The sequence below is a fragment of the Pygoscelis adeliae genome, unplaced genomic scaffold (assembly GCF_000699105.1).
Source record: "Pygoscelis adeliae isolate BGI_AS28 unplaced genomic scaffold, ASM69910v1 Scaffold75, whole genome shotgun sequence".
NCBI lineage: Eukaryota > Metazoa > Chordata > Aves > Sphenisciformes > Spheniscidae > Pygoscelis > Pygoscelis adeliae.
This window is the reverse complement of record NW_008824772.1, coordinates 5,150,649-5,160,637: the sequence shown is the minus strand read 5'-3', so window position 1 is coordinate 5,160,637 and position 9,989 is coordinate 5,150,649. Positions and strand designations below refer to the sequence as shown.

Genomic DNA, 9,989 nt, shown 5'->3' with positions numbered 1-9,989 from the left:
AAGGGCCCCGGGAGCGGCCGCACAGGGACGCGCAACAGCCCAGAGCCGGACCCGGGTGATGCTCAGGGCAGGGACCCTTTGCTCGCAGAGAGCCGACGTCGGGGGCCAGGGTTCAGGGCCAGGCACAAGTCAGGGACAGGGACAGCTCAGTTATGTCTCCGCCAGGGAACACCCTCAGCGCTGCTAAACTGGAACCAACCGTTGGCAATAAAGCTGTCTCCTCGCCTTCGCTAAGGCCAGAGCTGCGATGGTACCGGCAGCGGGTCTACGTGTGAGGCTTTGGTCCGAGCCGGGACCAGCCCGTGGCTGTAGGAGAAAGACCCCGTGACACCCAGCACGAGTCTGGTCCCTGTGCATGGGCTGCATTTGTCCTGCCTGTCCCCACCTGTCCCCAAACCCTTCCTCCCTCACCCCTGAGAGCTTCTTCCAAAGGGTTTGCCCAACCCAGCGCAGGCTCAGCAAGTCACTGATGGCTGGGAGGGAGGGCACTGCGGGGGACTGGTACTTCCAGGAGACAAGGGATGGGGACAGGGCGGGAAGCCTGGAGAGACCCGATCAGTAGCACAGGGGCTACTGAGCCGCAGAGGGGCTGTGCTAGGGACAGCCCGGGGGGACACGGCTGGCCAGGGCAGGGGGGACGGCTGCTCATGTCCGGCTGCACAGGGACAGGAGGCTGGGGCTCCCCCCCTGCCTTTCCCACGGGGGGGACAGGGAGCCCATGCAGGAGCACTGCGCCACCCTCGCCGCCCAACCTGGAGGCACATTTGGGGCTCAGGGGGTCCCTGTGCAGGGCTGAGCCACCCCTCGAAAGGCAGATCCCCCTCTGGGTGCCCTGCCTGGCCAGAGAGGCTGGGCAGTGTGGCAGCGAGGCAGGGAGAGGCAGGACTGTAGCCCGCTGTGGGGGGGCCGTGTAGAAAGGGGAGCCCTTGGGGCGGGGGCAGGAGTGGGGGCAGGAGCGGGACAGCAGGGCTCAGGGGACAGTGCGTGGCAGTGCCCTCAGTGACAGGGGAGGCAGGAAGTTAGCTGGGACCAGAGGGAACAAGAAACCTCACGCTCTTGCTAAACCTCCAGCAGCGACAGATTTGGTGTCCCGGGCAGAAGAGGAAGCGAAGCCCCAGAGACACAACGAAGAAGGAGCGTGAGGGGCAGGAGGCCTGCCCTGCCGCGCAGCCCAGGCCAGCCTGCCCATGAGGCTCCTGCTGCTCGCCTGGATGATGCTGCCAGGTAGGGCTGAGGGGACCCCCGGGGCTCAAGCCCCGCACTGGAACGGCCCCATGGGGCAGGAGGTGTCGGTGTGGCAGCAGCACTCCTGTGGCTCCCTGTGTCTCCGCAGGCTGCGGCAATTGTTTATACCTGTGCTGATGACATCATCATCACCACGGAGCAGCAGCCCATGGTGTGGTGGGACCGATTCTCCATCTGGGACAACCGTACACAGCGGGTGTTCATGGTCACCGTGAATGGCCTGACCAAGGAGGACGCGGGCACCTACCGCTGTGGGGTGCGAACAGGCATAACCAGTCGTGATGATAGTGACACTGTGAAGGTGATCTTGTCCCCAGGTCAGTACTCGTGGGTCCCCCGGGTCCAGCGTTGGTTTGTCCCCCTCCGAGTGCTGGGAGCGGGGACTGCAGGGAGGGACAGCCTGGAGGAGGTGGGTGCCCGGGCCCCGTGGGGTAGCCCCAGGATGTGTCACCAGGGCTTGGCAGTCAGCTGCCATAGCAGGTGCCATCTTCACCCATTCCCCGTGCCCAGGTCTCACCACGGCCCCTTCTTGGTGCCCCAGGGTCAGCCACCCCCATCGCTGGGGTGCACCACCCTGCTCTCCGTGCTCCATTTCCCCCTCTCATCAGATCCTGCTAGCCCTGTCTTTGCTCTCCTTGCTTTATTTTATAACACCAGCGAGTTCCTCACCCCCCCTACGCCGCCCCATTTCCCGCTGTGGGGCAGCCAGTGCCTGTGGGCACCAGGCCCTGGGCTTAGGGAACATCCCTCTCCGTCCCCTCGCCAGGGATGAGCCCCTGGGGTGGGACACTTACGTGGGGCTATTGTGTTGGTGCCGGGCTGGGCACGGGGTGCCCAGACCCCCTTCCTGCAGGGTGAACTCTGCTGCCTGTGCACGTGCGTGTGCACGTCTGGGGGGGGGACGGGACCAGGACCGCGAAAAGCCTCCAGGGCAGGGGCAGGGGATTACAGCCCCCCCACCTCAAGGAGCGCCACTCTGAACGTGGCAGAGTGGACCCAGCTTCTCCTGGTGTGACGGTAAGTGGGTCACTTCTGTCTCGCTGCAAAACCCACAGCATTCTCCCCCACAGAGGCAGGGAGACTGACAGAGCCTCTCCTCTTTTTGTTACAGCTCCTTCTTCCTCCTCCCCGGCATCGCCCTACACCCTGACCACTGAGCACCCCGATCTCACTAGCTCTGTATCAGCCCCCACACAGACAAATCCCCAGGGGGAAGCTGTGCAACCAGGATCAAATCCCTCCCACCACAAAGGCTCCAGCCCTCCACAGTGAGTACCAGCTCCTGCTCGCAGCGGCCACCTCCCTCCATGAGGTCTCTGGGGCAGCTGGAGCCCTGCAACCCCCCGGGCTCTTCACACCTCCCTTACAGATTCAGACCTCCTGCTTTTGCCTTTAGAGACCAGCATTTCATCCTCTCAGCCAGCCACTCCACATGGAAAATAATCCCAGCGCCCCTGGTCGCTTGGCCCCGGCAAAGCCCTGCTTGTCCCGTGTCAATCTTGCAGCTTAAGCAAGGCGCAGGTTATCACCATGTGAGAAGTGGTTTCTCGCGGCAGCACTGACCCCGTTTCCTTCCCCAAAACCCAGAGGGACCATTTGCTTGTGGGAAACCAAGCGCTGGGCTGGGTCCTCTTCTGCTTTGTAGTCACGTGCAGCCTGGCAGAGATAGTTGAGAAAGCACGAGACCGGAGTGGCAGAGCTTCCTCCCTCCTCTCCTGCCTCTTGGAGGTGATGCAGGAAGGGGGCAAAGCTGAGGCTTCCCATCAGCACGCTCAAGGGGTAGCTGGCACGCTGGCCTTGCCTGGTTGCCTGTTACAACAAGGTCAGCAAATAGTAGAGCTAAACCAGAGCAAAATTAGGTGCAGGAACTGATCCTTAAAATAGTGAAGACACAGCAGCTCTCAGACCCCAGTGTCCATTTGCTTCTGCAGTTTTCGGTTTGCTTTGCTCCGTGCCCAGCTTGCAGCCTAACCCCCCCCACGCCTGCTTCCCTTCCTCCCAAGGCAAACCCTGTCACCCACAGCAGCTCCCTGCGTGCCTGCTCCATGCTGGTTCCTCCTGAGTCTGCTTCCGAGGAGAAGTGTGAGAACAGGAACTTTTTTCTTGCAGCTTGAACGTGATTGAGCACATCCTCACTCCAGTCATCGTAGTAGTTCTTCTTTTGCTTGCAGTTGCTGCCGGTGTTTTGGTAATGCTGTCCAGGAAGAGCAAGAAGGGTAAGCGAAGCTGCCACTGCCGCACACATGCTGTTTCTGCACCAGAGCCTGTCTTCTGCTATATTTGTTTTTTCCTCTATAATTCTTTTTTCTCCCCCATTCCCTCCCTGATCCATCCAATTCCTGGGTCCATCACTGAGACCTCCACCAAGGAGGTCTCCTTCCCCCGAGGGAGCGGTGGGACCATCCCACAGGTCTGATCCCCGTGGGAGTGGGGAATGGCAGCGCTCAGGATGGGTGCTGGCCAGCACGGCACCCACTTGAGTTTGTCTGGGCACCGTCAGCTCCTCCAGACGCGCTCAGTTGCGTAGGCCAGGCTTGCACTAGGCTTGATGCAAAGTTTAAGGCCAGTGTGAAGGACGGAGAGGGACGGGAGGGGATGTCACCAGCTGGCAGGTGGGGTCTGGTTTGAAGAACTGCTCCAGTTTAGATGGTTGATGGGGCAACAGGTTCCCTTCCTGCTTTACAACGAGATTCACAGCAGCAGCGCAGTTTTTAATGTTTTTTTCCTCTGGTTTCATTCATGTCTAACCACGTCCGTGCTTCATCCAGCCCTCTCCAGAGCAGCTGTAGAGATGGACAGAACTCGCAGCGCATCGCATACAGTAAGGCAAACGGCATGAGGTCTTGGGATGGTGTGTGCTCCAAACTTGCCTGGGGAGGGGAGACATTACATCCTGAGCTGAGCAAACGAGCTGCCAGATCCGTTTGCTTTCAGCCAGGTTCACGGCCCTTTAGGCTGGGAGGGATCTTTCGGGCTCTGTTCGCCAACAGAAAGACCAGGGATTTTGTGTGACTATCGCAGAGTATTCCTGGGAAGGGAATTTAGGATTGAGCTGAGAGGTTTCTCCCCACGCCCCTCCAAGCATGGGAGCTGCTTCTCTGGGTGAAACAGCCTTGGGAACCTGCAGCAAAGCACACCTGAGGAGACTGTGGGGCAGCTGATCTTCGGTCACTGCTTGGGAAGCATTTTCTAATGTTTTCTGCCAGCTTTTGAGGAGGGGCCGGTGTCACTAACCAGATTTCCCCTGGGGAATGTTGAGCCAGCCCTTGCTGCAGGTTAAATTTTCCCCCAGCGCTCCTGCAGCTGTCTCGGCTCTCATCAGGAAAGGCAGCAGGACGGGAGATGCTCCCACCCCTGCGGGCTGCAGGCAGGGGAGCAGCAGTAGGTTCAGAGCTCATCCCTCTCCTTGGCGTGTCAGGGAGCGGATGCCTTGATCTACGCAGACATTAACCACGGTGCGGGCACAGCCGAGAGCCAGTTGTACAGCAATGCCGAGGCTTTCCGCCGCTCGGCAAACACCATGACCGAATACACAGAGGTCAAGCAGTAGGAGAATGCAAAGCAGTGCCGAGCTCGAAGCGGTGGGTGGAAAACCGGGGCGGGTGGGTGGTGGCGTGGGCAGCGGGATGGGTTGGGTGGGTAGGGAGGGGGCTGCAAAGGGACGTGCCAAGCTGGGGTGCAGATGACCCTGGATAATGTAGGTGCGCTCTGCGGTCCCCACGGCTGCTCCTGGGTGCTTAAAGCAGCTGAGAGAGGTTCCAGCAGATGGTGTTCCCCTGGATAAACCCCGCGAAGGATGTTTTTTGTTTATCCCACTCCTTTCCCAGCGTTTGGAAAAGGAAAAAGAGGCTATATATGCCAGCGTGCGGAATTCCCTGCTGGAGCAGCAGGAGACCTACGCCAACATGCCGTCAGCCCCACAGCCCAGAGAAGAGCCCTACAGCGCAGCGCGGAGGGTGTGAGCCGGCTCCCAGCCCCGCAGGCTGCTCCTGCTGCCGGCAGTGCCAGCAGGACACAGGCTGGCTTTCCGCTCGGGCAGGAGCTGGCTTGGCAGTGGAGCTGCTGCTCTCGTAGGCTTGGACGTTTCCTTGGAGCAACCTTGAAGAGGATGAGGTTGAGCAGGAGGTGCGGAGCGGGATGAGGATGAAATCATCCCTCTGCATTTGGAGACCTCACCCGTACAGCAAGGATGCTGGGAATAAAAAACTACCCCTTGCATTGGGGTAGGCCAGTCCAGAGACCGGCCAGGCAGAGTGTGGAAGAGGCCGGCGGCGGGAGGTGAGGGTGGGCTGGGGGTGGCTGCTGAGCTGCCTGGCTCCCCGCACCCGGCACCCGCCCTGCTTGCCCCTTTGGCTGCGTTATTCACCTGGGCTGAAGCTCCCAAACCCACTGGTCGCCTCAGACTGACTTTTTTTCATGCTGATGCCAGGCAGAGCTAGCAGCTCCTGGGAAGCAGGACAGAGAGAAATGTTATATCCAAATGCATGTTATATCCAAATGCCAGGGGGACCTGGGTGGAGGGTGTGGTGCATTCGCGTCTCGGCGCAAAGGAGATGGCAAAGGTGCTCCCGTCCCTCCTGCGTGGCTGCTGGGAAGCAGCTCCCCTGACCGCGCTGGGCCCACAGCCGCCAGGGAGGTTTGCTTCTGCTCTCTCCCCCCCGCCACCCCCAAGGACCCCCCGCCTGGGAGTACACAGACGGGCTGTAACCGTGACCCTGCTCTTCTCTGTTTTGCTGATAATTTGTTTTCTGGCTCCCACTAAACATGTTCTACTGTGTAAAGTATCTCTCCTTTATCAGTGACAGCAACTGAGAACCTGATAGAATCTGATGCCGTATTTGGCTGTATTTGTACGGCAGTTATGTGTCCGGCAGTTTGCCACCGCGCTAAAGGGTTTATCGCAGAGTGTCGCCCCGAAAGCGGGTCCGGCCCCTCGCTGGTGCCCAGGTGGACTCTGGCAGCGTGGGAACCCAGATCTTTAAGGGCAAGGACTCCGCTGCTCCAGCACGAACCCGCAGCCCCGCTGACGGCTGCTGCGGCACCACTCTCCGCTGGGACGTCCCATGGGGCCGGGCTTTGGGCACGCTCTTGCCTCCTGTGTGCCTGTGCCCTCCTCTGTGCATATTCCCTCTGCTCCTGCCCAGCGCTGGGCAATTCATCCATTGTGGCAACCCACTCCCCCAAAAAACAGGTCACGGGAGTGGGCATCTATTTGTGAGGCCGAGTCGAGTGTATTTCAAGGCTTCATTTGGAGAGGATTCATTAACGCTGTTCACTGCTGCAAAGCTTTGTTTCAGTATTTTTATACTCATTTTATTCGAGAAGCCCCGTGGAGCATCCCTGCTCTGTCAAAACCAAAGACAGCTGGAAGTAAATGTCTGTGGTACGACAGTTGTGGTTATTCCTATAGGTTATTCCTATATAAGCTTATATTCCTATATAAGCAAAATTCCTCCTGTGTTCGGTCAGGAGGTGGGATCCCTCCTTCCCACCCTGCACAAGGCCGGGCTTCAGAGGAGGGAGCAAAGGGGGAACAAACAGCGACGGCACAGACAAGCATCGCTGCAATTTGTAATGAAAACACGCGTCCAGCCGGATTCCAGCCATTGCTGGGAAAGAAAGGGAAAGCGAACCCCTCCGCGCCCACGTGGACAAACTTATTCTGCCACAGATTTCGCGTGGAACAGGGGAAAAAAAAGAAAACCGCATATTGCTCCTCCTGCTCCAACATTTATTACTGGAGGTAATAACACACCTCTCTGAAGGAGTCGGGAGGAGGAATCAGTTGGATTTTTTTTTTTTAGGTAACTGGATACCATTATGCCATATCTGGAGGTAGTTTTCATGCTTTAAAAAAAGAACTAAATGGCTTTCTTAAATTAAAGCCCTCGCCGCAGTGCTAAGGCAGAAATAGTCGCCGGCTGCGTGATGGGGGTGCGCGGGGGGGCAGAGGGTGCGGGACCCTCAAGGTGGGCAAAGGTGGGGTGTTTGGCAGCACCTTCTGCAAGAGCCATTTTGAGCACCGAAGTTTTAACAGCTGAAGACTTTCAAGCTTTCTCGGGTAATTTTAAGAGCATAAGAAATTTGCCTTTTCTCCAGTGTTAGTGGCGTTTCAGGGCAGCTGCCCGGAAGACAGAAATAACGCCTGGCGGGTGAAACCTCCGCGCTTTTGGCGTTGGAAGGGCTGACTCCTTATGGAAACAGGGCTGGGAGCAGAAAACCTGAGCTCTTCCATGCACGTGGTCCCATGCAAGTGGTTTTGCCTGGAGAGACGAGTTTTCCCTTGCCACGGGAGTTCGGGCGCCGTAGCTCCACGTAGCCGGGCTGGTTTCAGGGGCAGGGATGCTGATTTATACTATGCAACCAGCTCTGCCCCAAAATCATGATTTCCAAGCTCTGGCTGCGGGAGTCAGCTGCAAGTGGAGATGTTCTATCCTGGTGCACAAGCCTTCTTGTAACTCACCCCTTCCCGAAAGGGAACAGTGATTTTTCTGGAAGCACCAAGAGCTGCTTCTCTACCACCTCCTCCAGGCAGATCCCAGCCCTGGGCTGCTTATTTTGGGGACCTGCAAGGCAGAGCCCAAGCGAGGAGGGACAGCGGGAAGGGGATGGATGCAGTATTTTGGAAATTAATTTTCAGAGCCAGGCTCAGTTTCTAGCGCTGTTGTGTGCACCCAGCAGTGAACCTCATGTGTGAGGGAGTCAGGCACAGCCAGGCAGGGATGCTCCCTGGTGTCCACCTTGTCCCACATAGCCCAGCTCCCCTCTCCACACCTGTATTTCATGTGCTGAACCCCCTGTAACTCATTCAGGTGTAAAGGGAATGTGACTTCTGGAATACGTATATACTCTATAACAAAATCTGCTAATGCTCAGGGGTGCTCAGCAGTAGAGAAAACTTTTCCCTTGGTTGGGGTGGGAAGGCAGAGAGTCAGAAGCAGCAACTGAGCCTTGCTGGAGAGAAAAGTGGTTCCTGGGCAAAGCCCGTGTGAAGCTGGGGAGAGAGGCAAACCCCAGAAGGACAGAGCTGGGAGATCCCCCGCTGCCTGGCTCATTAATGAATTACTGTAGCCTGCAGCACCCAATTAGCACATAAGGAGAGATGAGCAGATAGGATGATCCAAGCAGAGAAGGAGCTTTTCTTCTACACCGGCCACAGCAAGATTTTAAGGAAGGGGAGACCATGAAAGCAGCCAAGCACAGAGCTCTCACTAAGGAGATGGGGTGCTGCTGCCAGCCCTGCTTTTACGCCCCCCAGCAGCCGGAGAGCAAAGGAGGCAGAGCCGCAGGGCTACAAATCCCCGGGGCAGCCAGGCGAGGGCTGGGGCCAGCTGGGTGTGCTCTGCTGCTGGGGCAGGGGGGATGCTGGAGTGGGGGGCAGCGGGGAAGCCTTGGCTCCCTGGGCAGGGGGTAGGTGTCTTTCTTCTGCTCTTTGGGCTTTGTTTGGCTCCGGGCTGGTTGAAGCCAGGGGTGAGAAGAGCAGAGTCCTGTGCAGGTAGAGGAGCCTGTGCTGGGGCTGAGGTGTGCTCGTTGCTGCCTGTTTTTATTTTTAAGGAAGCTGTGCAATAATTGAGTTTAAATAACTCCTGTAATAAATGGTTTTGGTCATGATCTGGTAGGAACTCGAGTGTTACATGAATGGCAGGCCTAATGCAGGGGAGGGGAATTTTCTGGGGGCCTGCTGGCTGGAGTCACATGCTTTACCCCCCTCCACCATGAACTAGGGGTGCTCCCAGCTTTCTGCTCCTGCCTGTCTGGGGAGGAGTGTAGGATTCGGGGAGCACCTCCATCTTTCCTTGGAGGTCTTCCCTCCTCTCCATCTGAAAGCCCATGTGCCTGAGGCTCCCTGCTCCCCCTTCCCCAGGGACGTGGGCTGGGGCAGGTACCCTGGCCGAGAAGCCGGTGGTGGGGAGCACAGCGCTTGCACCCCTGGAGTTGTGCAGCTGCCTCCTAAACTGCTCTTGCTGCTTGGCGAGCTGCAAAGCGACAGGCTGTGGGAGTGACTCTGACTTGTTTTCCATCAACAGCCTCTAAACGCTGCTAAACTCTGATTTGTCTCTCGTGCCTTGCAAGGCGGCGAGCTTGAACAGGGGAGTAACACAGGGAAGATCAAACTTCTTCCAGCAGAGGAGGAAAGATGAATTTTTCACCCTTATTGACAAGCCGCGTGTTTTCTGGCGTGAGCCTCGCTGACGCGTTGGTCAAAGCACTCGTGAGGGAGCAGCGCTGGGGCAGAGCCGCGGCCGTTCGCACTCCCGGCCCCGGCACTGCAGCCTGCCCAGGGATGGGGCACGCAAGGCTGCCTCCGCAGCAGGCCGGCCATTTGCTGCCTGCGGGGCGGTCCCACCCTTGCATGCGGTGAGCCCTTTCCTGCCGGTGACCCCTTTCCTGCCAGTGCGGAGGTGCTGAGGCAGTCCTGCAGCTCTCGGCCTTTACGGGCACGGACCAAATTTCTCCTGTAAAAGGGGAAGCCCCCCCCTGGAGCTCCGCAGGCTGCACAGAGCTCTCCTGCGGCCCGGGGAGCCCCTCTTATCTAAACCTCTTCCCCTTAAAACCCTCCGGGCAGTTGAAACTGCAGCATTCCCTCCGCTTGTCTGCAGAATCTGCCCAGGAAGCTCACAGGAGGTCACGGAGCTCCCCGGGGCTGCTATCGCCACCCGGACACTGCTTCCCATTTCCCCTGCTGAAATACTTCCCCCACAGTAGCTTTTTTTTTGGGGGGGGGAAGGCCGGCAGCTGTGGCC

At 58.3% G+C, this 9,989-nt stretch overlaps 2 protein-coding genes across 2 annotated transcripts in view; both read left to right on the top strand.

Moving 5' to 3' along the window:
- LOC103916757 (CMRF35-like molecule 6) overlaps positions 1-4,795 on the top strand; it is an 8,089-nt gene extending 3,294 nt beyond the window's left edge. Inside the window, exons 6-7 of the mRNA XM_009323808.1 lie at positions 1,334-1,654; positions 4,664-4,795. Of these exons, the coding sequence (XP_009322083.1) occupies positions 1,334-1,654; positions 4,664-4,795 (453 nt within the window). The remainder of the gene's footprint in view (positions 1-1,333; positions 1,655-4,663) is intronic.
- A 355-nt stretch (positions 4,796-5,150) lies between these two features.
- Positions 5,151-9,989, top strand: part of XYLT2 (xylosyltransferase II) — a 28,005-nt gene continuing 23,166 nt past the window's right edge. The window contains 1 exon segment of the mRNA XM_009323807.1: positions 5,151-5,201. Within this exon segment, the coding sequence (XP_009322082.1) occupies positions 5,151-5,201 (51 nt within the window).